At 43.8% G+C, this 13,714-nt stretch overlaps 1 protein-coding gene across 7 annotated transcripts in view; it reads right to left on the bottom strand.

Annotated features, from left to right (window-relative positions):
* Nucleotides 1–11,218, bottom strand: part of GMPR (guanosine monophosphate reductase) — a 28,226-nt gene extending 17,008 nt beyond the window's left edge. For 2 of the 7 annotated variants that reach the window (XR_014529620.1, XM_083519609.1), the window contains exons 1-5: nucleotides 10,560–10,685; nucleotides 3,792–3,911; nucleotides 3,251–3,334; nucleotides 1,090–1,263; nucleotides 17–98 (exon numbers count right to left, since the gene is read on the bottom strand). Coding sequence is in view for 5 of the 7 variants with exons in the window: in XM_083519609.1 (XP_083375735.1) it covers nucleotides 17–98; nucleotides 1,090–1,263; nucleotides 3,251–3,334; nucleotides 3,792–3,911; nucleotides 10,560–10,670 (571 nt within the window). In the remaining 2 variants the exon portion in view is untranslated. Of the gene's footprint in view, nucleotides 1–16; nucleotides 99–1,089; nucleotides 1,264–3,250; nucleotides 3,335–3,791; nucleotides 3,912–8,843; nucleotides 8,944–9,502; nucleotides 10,492–10,559; nucleotides 10,686–11,197 lie in introns of those variants that run through there. The other 5 variants (XR_014529621.1, XM_083519610.1, XM_083519613.1 and 2 more) reach the window with 4 other exon arrangements.
* Nucleotides 11,219–13,714: the final 2,496 nt, after the last annotated feature.

Here is a 13,714-nt window from a genome sequence, read left to right as displayed (position 1 = left end):
CTGCCAATCAGCTTACCTGGTCCAATTCCAACTTTGATAATGTCTGCTCCGGATAGAATAAGTTCTTCCACCATCTCTCCAGTCACCACATTACCTGCCTGAAACACAGGCAAGAACATCAATCCAAAGCTGAAAGAAACACTGAACAAATGCTTGGGTTAACGGGATTATTGTTATTAGTGTTGTTATTCAATAATTCCATATACAGTTTTGTTTATATGAAGAAAGTGAGTTTATTTCTCAAACAACTATACTAATTTAAAGTGTGTGGGGGTGTGATTACTGTAATAGGATATTTGTGCCAACTTATGCCCTGGATCAACCAAAGACATTTTGCTCCTTGAGGACAATGGGGGAGGGGGACACCTATAACAGTTTTAGGAGGCACATGGGGAGAAGGGAAAGGGAGAATGTTCCATTTCACAAGCAGAAACACCTTAGCACTATGCTGCAATTCCACTCTAGGCAACCTTCAACACATCATCCATAACTATGCATAAACTTTGCAGTTTGACGTAGCATTCCCCCATTGCCAAATCCTCTTGCCAAGAAGCACCTTTCAAAAATCCCTTGAGTTTAACAATGCTCTGCAATTGAACAGGGGGCGTGGGCTGAAAAGGAACACGGCTGAACAGCCTAGGAAGCCAGATCCTTGGTCCATCAAGCCTAGTACTGTCTGTACTGGATATTGAACCTGGGAGCTTCCTCATGCAGATCTTCTGCTCTAACACTCCAGCTACAGCCCCTTTTCTCCAAGTCACATTGCTGGATCATAGCTACTGCGCTCTAATCTTGGGAACCCATTTGGGAATGGGAATGACAGCAATAGTGATATTTAATAGAAGGATGCATAAAGAATTCAATTCTGTGGAAATAGTGGGACTGCAGTAGTTGCATGGCCTGAAACTGGAGTGGCCAGGTGACAAGCTACACCTGCTGAAATTTCTTCTTCTATACAACTATTACAGATGCAGGTACCCTGTCCTCTTCTTCACCAGGCCATCCTCCATGAAACACGCTTATTTGAATCAACAAAACATCTCACCGAATTAAACCCATCCATCTCTCCACTTTCCTCATCATACCTACCATGATTGTGTGCTTGGGGAATCTGATGCGGACGGCTTTCACGAACTCCACAAAGTATTCTGAATAACCATTGGCCACATCCAGGCAAATGTACTTGATAAGGGGAATGGCCTCTATGATTCTGGTCATCTTCTCAAAGTCGGACATGCCACTGCCTGAGCTCACAGCTACATGCTGGAAAGAGAGGGAGGGAGGGATCATCAGCCGCTTTTATTGAAACGAGGTCAAGAGCATTTTCTGTGCATCTATTTGAGAGAGGAAGCCAACAGGGACCATAAAACATTAGCGTATACCTCCAGGCTGGGGGAAGAGATTTGGCCAAATCTGAAGATCGAGTGCAGTGAAAGAGAAGTTGGAATTTGTGTCTGGGGCTTGGAACTGTGGTCTGAGAATTAATCAAAATCTTCCATTCCTAGTTATGCAGTCTGCTAACCTATGCATATTAATTCCTCTGCTTCTGTCCCATAGCCAAACTCTTTCTTAGTTCATCTCCCACTCCCCTGGTCCTTTACAACATTGTCTTGAATACTGTACACTGTTTTGTTTTAGTTTTCTTTTCAAGCTGTTTTTAATATTCCCTCTGCAGCAAACAAGCATATTTTCTAGCCACTTCTGTCATTCCAAAACAAGCCAGGATTTGGCTCATAAGTTAGCCATAGCTTCACATTATGTGCGAACTACAGTTAACGGCATACCAAAAAGCCAGGATATTAAGCCACAGTTTAAAGATGGGTATCATAGCAACCCAAACGGCAGCCAAAGGCTAGCTATGGAGCCACTGGTAGCAGGTGCTCTGCCACGACAGAGGGAGGCCACCAGTAGGATGGCATTCATACCACTGGAGGTCTCCCTAGCAGAAGACTTCAGAAGGAGTCCTGCCACAAATATTCATTTGTTAGCACTGGGGGAAACTGGGCATTTCAAGGGTGTGTTGGGATATGATGGTGAAGCTATGGATCAACAGGATCTAAGCCCTCTTATTTCCTCAACACACCATCACACAAAACTGAACTTGGAATTGAATTTCCTACTCACTGGAAAAAACAACTTGAAGTAAAACAAGAGTGGAACCATTCACGGTAGACAATACTGAGCTAGATAGAACAACAGCCTGTCTCAGTATAAGGCAGCTTCACTAGGCTAGTGCCATCAAATAAAATGAAATACATATCTTGTATTTCTGCTTGGATTATTTTCCTCACTCTCTAACTTACTCTATGCTAATCTGACACAAACTTGAAAACTTCATTATCACCTCATTCACTTCAGTGATGCTGGTGCCCTGGCAAATGGTATCTTCACTCCTGCTTTGAAAAAAATGTCCCAGAACATCCCATTCTCCCCACCCCCCACCCCAATATTTTATTACAAGTATTACCAAAGTTTTCAGGGGATCTTTCTTTCTCACTGTTATCTGTTTTCTATCTTATTGCCTGGGCCCTAATTCTCAAAGTGCATGCTGTTTCAGAAAGAATTTCATAATCTATCATAATGACATTTGGGTTGATTAAAACTACTGCATCGAATATATGTTTGCCAGTCTTGGTTTGAATTTACAGAATTGTTCCTTGGCTCCAGTCTAATTTTGTTGAAATGCAACCATACCTATTTCATCCATTTCAATTTCACTGCCAACATTCTATTAAAAATCTCATAACTGTTCCCCCTTGCTGTAATGTTATTCAAAGAAAGATGCTCATTCATGGGCGTAGGCAAGGGGGGCATGGGGGCAGTTGTCCCCCCATCAAGTAAAACAATATAAATACTTAACTAACTGACCAAGCATGTTGGTCCTGCCCCCCTAACAAAAGTCCTGCCCCCTCCTCAACACAAATCCTGGCTACGCCCATGCATTCATTCTTAGTTTACTGGAGAAAGTTTTGTTAACACACTTTCTCCCTAACTTCTATGAACATTTGCTACAGCTAAGCTTTCTTTCAAATGGTTCTATTATATATATTATATTCCCCATAGGAATGCTGAATAAACCACTTAGCACAATTATTTAAAGAACGACGTTGCTCCCCTTACAAAACCATTTCTTGCAACCAATACATGTTGTTTTCTTCTTTTTCCATTTTGTATGTGTGCAGTTTTTCCCCAAACTCCCAAGTTTAGAAAGCAGTAAATGCACTTAATAATTAATAGTGTGAAAATATACCTCTAGGCATTCTGGGTGATTGCTTGCAAACAGCTCCCACTGTTCCAGAGAGTAATGCTTGTGAATTGCAGTGAACATTGCATACTAGAAAAAAAGAAACCAGGCATTACCCTACAATCTCAGGCAGCAACGTGGGCACAAAAAGACTACATGGCTACAAAGCAAGAATATGTTATGAGATCTTATTTTTTTTAATTTAAATTAGTTTTTACTAAAGATTTTCTTGTGTAACAAAACAAGGAAATAAAGAAAAGTACATATAGTGCCTCCACTTTCAATTTGTAGTCTTTTTCACAATTTGTTTACATTCAGTATGAGACACTGTTGTCATATCCATGATTTAACACGTATTTAGAAGTACTTGACTTTGCTCCTACTTTCTCTGTTTGCAACACAGGCAAGTCAAAAGAAAACTGGAATCTAAAGTTATTTTGCTTCAAATGTGTTTTTTGTATGTTTTGGAAACAATGGACCAGCTCAGGTAACACACTTCAGGGTTTTATTTTTCTTTCCGTTTTGCAGGAGAATTAAAAGCACTTACTTTAGTCATAACCTGTGCCATTTCAAAAGTGCCTACGGTGTCCATATTTGCTACTATAATGGGGATCCCAGTATAGGTTTGCTTAGAATTACGGAATGTGAAAGTACGCATAAGATCCACCTGTAAAAAAATAAATGAATATTTTAATCAGTCTTTTGTACCAGCAAAGAAATACAGCTTTTATATGCTATTCAGGGGGGGGGGGGGGATTCACTAAATGTAGAATTGAGGCCTAAGATTGTAAACATAAAAGGAAGGAAATGCAAAATTGTATTTCTAAGTAAGCCAATCCCAGATTTAATGCTTATCCAAAAAGGAACATGTCCTCAAGATGTTCAAATAATTTTCCTTTTTTCTAGTTTTCTACTACATCTCATTTAAGCTGTTGGCTGTTATAATAATAATAATAATAATTTATTATTTGTACCCCGCCCATCTGGCTGGGTTTCCCCAGCCACTCTGGGCGGCTTCCACAGAAACCAAAAAACACTAAAATATCATACATTAAAAGCTTCCCTGAATAGGGCCGCCTTAAGATGTCTTCTGAATGTCAGGTAGTTGTCCATCACCTTGACATCCGATGGGAGGGCATTCCACAGGGCGGGCGCCACCACCGAAAAGGCCCTCTGCCTGGTTCCCTGTAGCTTCGCTTCTCGCAATGAGGGAACCGCTAGAAGGCCCTCGGCGCTGGACCTCAGTGTCCGGGCAGAACGATGGGGGTGGAGACGCTCCTTCAGGTATACTGGGCCGAAGCCGTTTAGGGCTTTAAAGGTCAACACCAGCACTTTGAATTGTGCTCGGAAACGTACTGGGAGCCAATGTAGGTCTTTCAAGACCGGTGTTATGTAGTCTCGGCGGCCGCCCCCAGTCACCAGTCTAGCTGCCGCATTCTGGATTAGCTGTAGTTTCCGAGTCACCTTCAAAAGTAGCCCCACGTAGAGCGCATTGCAGTAGTCCAAGCGGGAGATAACTAGAGCATGCACCACTCTGGCCAGACAATCAGCGGGCAGGTAGGGTCTCAGCCTGCGTACCAGGTGGAGTTGGTAGACAGCTGCCCTGGATACAGAATTGACCTGCGCCTCCATGGACAGCTGTGAGTCCAAAATGACTCCCAGGCTACGCACCTGGTCCTTCAGGGGCACAGTTACCCTATTCAGGACCAGGGAGTCCTCCACACCAGCCCGCCCCCTGTCCCCCAAAAACAGTACTTCTGTCTTGTCAGGATTCAACTTCAATCCAAAGTAAGTTAAGGAGCTGAAATTCTAAGTCACTTAGAGCTGAGTTGGAAATGCCCACTTTGAAGAGTTTTCGCCAAATATTCTTCACCGTTTTTTTAAAAAATGAGACTTGGCACTCCAACCACAATGTGCTGGAATCACCAGCCCAATGTCATTACGGAGCACGAAAAGTAGCAACAGCAAGAAACCTTTAGGAAAAAAGGAAAAAAAAGCTGTGCTACTACCACCACTAATGGTAAGCTCCATCCCCAATAATTGTTGCAATATTTCTTTTCACTCTATAGAAATTTGGTGAAACGGCCCCCCAATTTCCCTGCCCACAAATGGGCTGAACGAAGGCCTTTAATGCATAGCTCTACCATCAACACACAGACACCAACGGGTCTTAGCAAATGCTACCAAAGGGTTCGCATTCCCCAGTTAGGACTGTTTGCTGCATGGGAGTGCTTTGGGATCAAGGTCTCCTTCTGGTTGCTTAAACTGGCCAGGAATGCATTTTATCAGCCTTGGCCTTTTCAATAGCTTACCCTTATTCATGAAAGAGAATGGTTTGACCCTCATACTGCATGTCCTAATAACCTTCCATCCAAACTGCAACACAGAGAGCCACACTTCAAGCCTGTTCACAAGTTGTGGTAAAGGTAAAGGGACCCCTGACCGTTAGGACCAGTCGTGACCGCCTCTGGGGTTGCGGTGCTCATCTCGCTTTACTGGCCAAGGGAGCCGGCGTACAGCTTCCAGGTCATGTGGCCAGCATGACTAAGCTGCTTCTGGCGAACCAGAGCAGCGCACGGAAACGCTGTTTACCTTCCCGCCAGAGTGGTACCTATTTATCTACTTGCACTTTGATGTGCTTTCAAACTCACAATACAACAGCCACGTTCGATTACAGGGGTTAGATGCAGGAAGCAATACTAATTTTATGTGAGCTACACTGGCTGCCAGTTTACTATCAGGATAAATTCTATTTTTACTTTTATCCCACTTTATACTCCACCCACCAGGTAACTTGAGAGAGCATCTTTTCCATATGTACTTAGTAAAATCCAGCTCAGTTTAATCATCAGTTAGCCTGGTGGTCCACAGATTATAGAATCAGCTGCCTGTTCCATACAAGACATTGCCTCTTTTAAACAACCTTTATAGGTTTGTCTTTTTAAATGGGCTTTTGCTGTTTAATATGCCTAATGGTTTTGTTTCTCTGCCTCAGTTCTGGGGTGGTTTTATTGTTATCGCTTCTCGGCCTATTAGCCAAGATGATGTGAAAACACTATTATATTTTCTGTTAACTGCTGTTCTCTACCTTGAAAAGCAGTGTATTGATAAGCAGACTACGCATCTCCCAAATAAATAATTAACAGGTAATTGTATAATGCTGGACCTCATTCATTACAAGCAGGACCTGTATCCAATGTCTCCCCAACCTCCCTGATTTTTTGTTGGCAGCAACCTAGACTCATCCTTACAAGTCAGGAATTAAAAGAAAACAGAAGTCACAGAGGGGGACATAATGTCTGCCTCCCTCTTAACTCATGAGTAAAGCGATACCTAGAATTAATCCAATAGCCAACCAAATATAAATGGAAGAGTTGAAAAGGTTTAAAATATTTGTTACGCACATATATATACAAGTTCTTTGGTCACTGCTTTGTAGCATTCTCCCCTTTTAATATCCTCAACTCAACAACTAAGACTACAACTCCCATCATCCCTAGCTAACAGGACCAGTCGTCAGGGATGATGGGAATTGTAGTCCCAAAACATCTGGAGGGCCGAGTTTGGGGATGCCTGATCTAAGAGCAGGCTCACACCTGCCTTCCCCACTCTTATCCCATACATCTGAGAGCTAGCTTGTGGACCATGAAGAATCTCCTATGAATTGTACAAATTCATTTTCCTGAGAGAGAAGCAGCATATTCAGAGTTACTCTAATTACCCATAATTTCTGTGGCTAAATTCCCACATTTTCTCTACCTTCTACCATTGTGAAATTGTTTAAGAAAGCAACTTGCATGTTACCATAAGCAGTAGGGTCAAACTAGGCAGCCAAATATCCCTTAATTTAGAATATTCTCCTTTGTTTCAGAACGGAATGTGGCAAGCAAAACAGAAGTCAATCCTAAACAAACATGCTACCCAATTCTATACACAATTACAACCCATAGATTGGTAGCCAACTAAGTCATACTGAGTAGACCCATTAAAATCAATGGACTTGTAAGTCTTGACTAACCTACACCAATTATTTCAGAGAATCTGCTCTAAGTAAGTCAGCACAATCCTAACCATGTTTACTCTGAAGAAAATCCTAAATGAAATAGGGCCTAAACAGGGGTTGGGTTGAAGCCTTATTCTAAAGTAAATACGTACAGACTGAATTCTTACTTGGATGCAATAACCGCTCTACCCATTACACCAAAATAAACAAGCATGTGGCCTTGTTTTGCAGGAAAATGCTGTTGGCTCGTTTACTTGTATGCTATACGCAGCTGGAAACATTACATATAACACTTTGGGTGTAGATGCAAAACACCTGATGGCATGTAGATCTTAAAGCAGCCTAAACTTTCTTCCATTGAAATCTATGTTAATGATAGCTACAAAAAGTTGGTTTTAAATTAAAGCTATTTTTCTCATTTAAAAAACAACTGGGTACTTTTATTTAGTCCTTACAGTACCCCATAGAATAGGCAATACAAAAGTGCCACTTATCTTTGGAATGTTGTTCCAAGTTAATAGGTAGATCAAACCATGTAGTTCATGGTAAGCCTATTGGGTCAACAGATATGCAACTCCACATTCCAGAGGGATTTCCTACAATACTATTCTGGTTACAGAGATTTAATGCCTGCAGTATTTTTTTGAAAATGCCTTTACCAGTAGCAATGGTTGCTGGTCAGAGAACAAATGTCTCTACACAGCCTGCAGTCACAAAGCATTCGTTCCAATATGATGGTGTGAATTATCCAACCACAAACTAGATTTCAGGGATTTTAATAACACAAGGAAGAAGATTGCTGCTTTTATTGACAGCTGACCAAGCTATTCCCACCCACCCACCCCCAGAAGAAAACCTGAGTACAGTGGTACCTCAGGTTAAGTACTTAATTCGTTCCAGAGGTCTGTTCTTAACCTGAAGAACCACTTTAGCTAATGGGGCCTCCTGCTGCCTCCACGCCGCCGGAGCACAATTTCTGTTCTCATCCTGAAGCAAAGTTCTTAACCCGAGGTACTATTTCTGGGTTAGCGGAGTCTGTAACCTGAAGTGTATGTAACCTGAAGCGTATGTAACCCAAGATACCACTGTATGCATGTGCATTAAGAAACCTGTTGGATCAGACCAAATGCACATCATCAAAGCCTAGCATCCTGCTACCCAAACTGGGCAACTAAACAAGGCAGGTGCACAACAGCCTTCTCTAGCTGTTGCCCCCCAGGAACTGGCATTGAGTGGCACACTCCTTCTGTGAGCATGGAAGTTCCATTTAGCCACCATGGCAAGATCTACGTTGCAGACCTATTCTTCATGGATGTAGCTATTCTTCCCCTCCCTCCACCCACCCACACCCTTTTCAAAGTCTTATTTAATATGGGATCTTAAATGTCAATTTATATTTAAAAGTTAATTAAATCTGCTTTAGATGTTGAACATCCCATAAACTGATGCTTTGCAACCACATACACACACACAGCTACAGCTAAAAGTTCAAGCTAGTTTCAAAAAATAAAAATGGAAGCTTTTTTAATTTGGCTGTCAATTTACAAAAACACAGAAGTATTTGCCTTCCCCTCCGCTGTGTATGTGTGTCCTGACCTGCCTTGTCCTCACAAAACAGCTTCTCCCTGATATTACTTTCCCTGGAAACTGCAGGCTTGCGATGCATGGCTTGTAATTTGAGTCACCGGGGCCCCCCCTCCCGCTCACCCATTAGCCAGCAAATGATGTGTCACGCCGGCAGTTTCTCCGCGCCTCTCTGCAAAACAATTCCCAACTCTAGGTCACCTTCTTCCATCCACTGTATTTTCTTGCAAAGTAACAGCAGCAGCAGGGACAACAACAACAATAATAATTAAAACCGTTTTAGGCAGATGCCCCTATCAGGACAGCACAAGCAGTTCTTAGGGGGAAGCGAGGAGCTCACGTTTCACGTTTGCAAGGGCTCTTTCCTTGCAAGGAGGCAAAAGCTCTTGCAAAGGAGAAGGGGGGGTGCTGCCTGCCGTGTGATTTTATCTTAGTACGCGAGAGTCCACCTAACCTCACCCGTGAGGTAACAAATGGGGGGGGGGGTTCCTGGATTGCTTTATTCGGGGCCGCAGCGGGAAAGACAAGAGGCGGGAGAGAAGCAGACAGACAGAGCTCATTAACCCGTTAACTTGGGAAATGCAAAAACCAAGAGAAAAAGAGGTTATCTACCGGAGTTAGATGCGAAGTATTAAGGGGAAAAAAGCATGCTCGTTTGGAAAGGCCCCCACCTCTGCTCTGCTTTTGAGGCTGCTTCGCTTAGGTCTAACCAAGACATCTTTAAAGTCCAGTTTGAGATCGGCATCTACTCGGGGCATCTCGCCGGTTCAGCTCGGGTGCAGGAAGGGCGCTCCTCGCCTCAGGCTCTCGGGCTGCAGTTGCTTTGGCTTCTCTTTCCTCCGGCGGCGGCGGCGACGGCTCTCTCTCTCTTTTTGTTTGTTTTGCTTTGGCTAGGTTTGCTTTGGGTTTTTTGCCGGTCAGCCCGAGTCTGGGGCGGGCAGGACAGAAGCAACCGAAGCTTGTTTTCTTTGCAGGGCGAGTATTTATAGGGAGAGCCGAAGGCGCGCGAGACGGTGCCGGATCCCCATCGCTTCTTTATTAGGAACGGGCTGCTTTTGGAATGTGCACAGGCGGCGCGGGGCAGGTCAGGTGGCCTCGCCGCCCGGCTCCTTTCCCCCCTCGGCTCGCCGGCTGCTCCGTGACTCTGTGGGTGCCTGCGCGCTGCTACAGCAATGCAGCTCCAGGGGAGGCGAGCCGGAGACGCTGCAGCACTTCCAGGCGCCGGCAGCTGCAGCTTGCAGCAGCAGCACCATTAACGTGATCGATAAGGCCGGGGCCGGGGGAGAAGGGACCTTTCAGGCGAGGGAATCAGGCACCGGGGCAGAAGCGGAGTGGGCGAACGCAGCTCCAAATTGGAGGAGGAGGAGGAGAATTAAGGGCAACCCAAGGGCAGAGGAAACAGCGCGCGGCCATGTGACCCTCCCCAAATCTTCTGCGTTTATGCACTTGTGCTTCGTCCTCCCTTTCTCTTTTGCCCACCCTCAGCCTGCTCCAGTTTCTTGTGTGTTAGCTCCTTGGGGGGATCCCTCACCCTAATTCCAGCTTTCTTCATTTGCTGCTCTGCCAGTCAGTTATGAAACAGCGTCTCTCTCTCTCTCTCTCTCTCTCTCATTCATTAAAGAAATAGACCACAGTTGCAGGCAAAACCACAGGCACACTAGTTTCCCCCACCCCAGTATTATCAATTGAGCACGTGAGGAACGTTACACTGACTCTGTCACCACTCACCAAGCTTCGTGGGCTGTGAGGGTTATTGAGGCCACATTCACTTAAAAACACTATGATAGCACTTTTAGCACTCATGGCTTCCCCCAAGGAATTCTGGGAGCTGTAGTTCATTATAGTTGCTGAGCGTTGTCAGGAGGCCCCGTTTGCACTTAACAGAGCTGCAACTCTTGAGTTGCTGTAAAGAGGGATTGATTGTTAAACCCATTTTTCTAAAAAAAAAAAAATGTTTAGGGGTACTCTCATTTTCCTGCTCATATTTAAATGCTGCCCCTCAATGAGGCCAAACTTAGATTGACTAAATGTTTAGGGGTATGTGTACCCCCCAGAAAAACCACTCAGAATTGACATTCTGTGAGGGGAATAGGGACCTCCTTCCAACTCCCAGCACCCTTAACAAACAGCTCTTATGACTGATCAAAATGATATCATAGTGCTTTAACTGTATGGTGTGAATGGGAACCTGAGTTCTAGTCACTACCATCGCCCTGACAAGAATGCAGAAACACAGATTATTTTCCCTGGTTATTTTGCACATTTGGGAGCTCACACCTACTTCTGTAGTATGTGGAATATGATTAATAACATTTTGCCATATTAATTACATACCAAGGTTTATGTCACTGAAAAGCCTGGCTTACCTAAAGCTAAGAGTTCCAGCAACTTGGGCCCCAAGAAATTATCTGGCCATAGCTGTCAAGTGTCCCTTTTTTGAAGGGACAGTCCCTTATTCTAGCGCCATGTCCCTTATTGATAGATGTCCCTTAAATTATGTCCCTAAAATTTCAAAGGAAGCAGCTCCTCTCCCTCCCTCCTTGCTGGCCAGGGAGGAGGGAGGCTCCAACTGTGTTGCTTGGCTGTGTTGCTCACCCAATAAGAAGTCTAAGAACGACTGGGGGGTGGAGCTTGCATGCCTTGTGCTGATCAAATCGGCTGCGTTCCCTGGGGACTCGTCTTTGCTCAGCGCTTCCCAGTGGAGAGGTGACGGTGGTTTTCCTTGAGGCTTCGTTTGGCTGCTGCCTGGGCTTTCTGCCTTTGGCTCAGAGGGGCTCAGAAGTTGAACATACCTGTGCTGAGTGCTCGGATCGGAATCAGGTGGATACGTCATCAACGGCCCACTCACCCTTGCCGGCGAAAAGGTCTGTCTGGAGTGGGGGCACATGGTGGGGGGGAAAGGAAAGGAGATCTCGTGGGAGGGGGGCTTTTGAATTTGTTTTGGAGGCTCCTTCGATTGACTTATTGGGGGAAAAGAAAGGAGCTGGTTGACTAAAATGGTGGGTGACTGGCGATCTCGTGGCGAGGGGGGGAGGCTGTGTGTGTGTGGCTAGTTAATGCAAGCTGAGGAGGTTTTTGAATGCTGGACGCCATTTTGTTGCACGTGCTGCTGCAAACTTTGCAGTGCAAAGTCAGGCCGGGGAGCCATCTTAAGTTGAGGCTGCATAGGCCTTGTGGTGCATGTGATTCAGATTCTATTCAGTTGAACCTCTGGTTACAAAGTTGGTTGGACAGTGTTCTCGAAGCTACCAGCATGAGTTTGACCAGACTGCAGGAGGACAGGAAGACTGGAGTGCCTGGAACAGGTGAGGCTGCAGGTCCCTTATTTTGGCTGCTGGTCCCTTATTTTCAAGGCTGCTGGTCCCTTATTTTCAAATCTGTAAGTTGACAGCTATGTATCTGGCAAAAGTGAATATCTGAAGGAAAACAGTAGGCTGTGTTTCAGGAAGGATCTTTTGAGTTAATGCTGTGTCTCAACCTGTAAAAGCTTTAGTCAGACATGATTTGACTACAACGCAGGCAGCTTGGTGTGGCAGTTCCATACAACCAGGGCTATTTTCCCAGGACTTACAGGAACTCTGTTCCGGCACTTCTCAGGTGAGCACCATTGCCATTCTAAGAGAACAAGGGAGGTGTTCATAGTGAATTCTGGCACCTCTTTTTCCAGAAAAATAGCACTGCATACAATACATGCTCTGCTCCTAGGAAAAGATGCAGTTATCTGATTAAGCAGAAATAGAAGCTGCCTTCTTGGACCCCTATTGGTCTCATCTGCTCAATCTACCCAAGCATGTCTTCTCCTGCAGGGGAAGTCCCTAACTCACCAAGGGTTTGAAACCCATTGGCTAGAAAGTGTGAGACATCCAACCTTTGGATGAACCAACTTTCAGCCATGCACTTTTGCTGACTTACACTGAGACATAAAAAAGTTTCACTGGGTTTTTCTCTGAAGTTATCTCAAAAACAACAGTATTTTTCTAATGTCATTGTCTCTTTTAACCCCAGCATGCCTCTGTGTAACCTAATACTTTACATCAGTACAAAATTCTAACTTAATAAAGTCTACAAGAATTTCCTCCATTACCATCTGAATAAGTAATTTTTTTGCAAAGAAAGGTATATTGTCCTGCCATCAATTCAGGAACAATATTTTGTCCTTCACACATTTCATAATATCCAATAGCTTTATTGTTTTTATGGCTATGGGGAGCCTGTCTAGCCCTGTTACTGATGGCTGCAGATAGACAAACACTTTTTCAGTAAATGGGCCATTAGTCTATGAGTTCTCCAGTTTTCTTCTGTTGTAGTACATTTAAATGGCCTTAACTAGCTCTTGGTTTATTTTATTGTTTTTTTATTACTTATTTTTTATTTGTATGTTTATAAATTGTATATCTTGATTGTATATTAGTTGTATATTTTTATTTGTACTGCTGCAAGCCACCTTGGCTGCTACCACAAAAAGGGGGTATAAGTTTAAGAAATAAAAATAAATGAATATATGAATTTTCTGGAACAAAAAAAGCAATGAGGTAACTTAAAACTTGATAGGGGGTGTTGCTAAACTTTCTTCCCAACCTAGAATATGATTTGCATAAATGGCAAATAATTTACATAATATGCCAAATAGGTCACTTGGATATTGGGAACTGCAGTATGGCAACCCTAACAACAAGTACATTGTGCACTAAGAACTAAATTCCAGAAGGATAATCTTCCAGAAATGTAAAGCTCAGGAGCTGAATCCTAGGGGAAATTTTGTAGAAAGTTAGGGTTTCCCTTCCCACTTCCGCTATAGCAATAGAACCTTTGTTGGTTGTAGTAATTCTCAACCAGAAATCTAGAATAAAGACAGTTTTTGAAAGGGGGTAAAAGCTAGTACA

The sequence above is a fragment of the Podarcis liolepis genome, assembly GCF_965112155.1.
Source record: "Podarcis liolepis genome assembly, chromosome: 8".
NCBI classification, from domain to species: Eukaryota; Metazoa; Chordata; class Lepidosauria; order Squamata; family Lacertidae; genus Podarcis; species Podarcis liolepis.
This window is presented reverse-complemented; position numbering and strand designations above follow the sequence as displayed.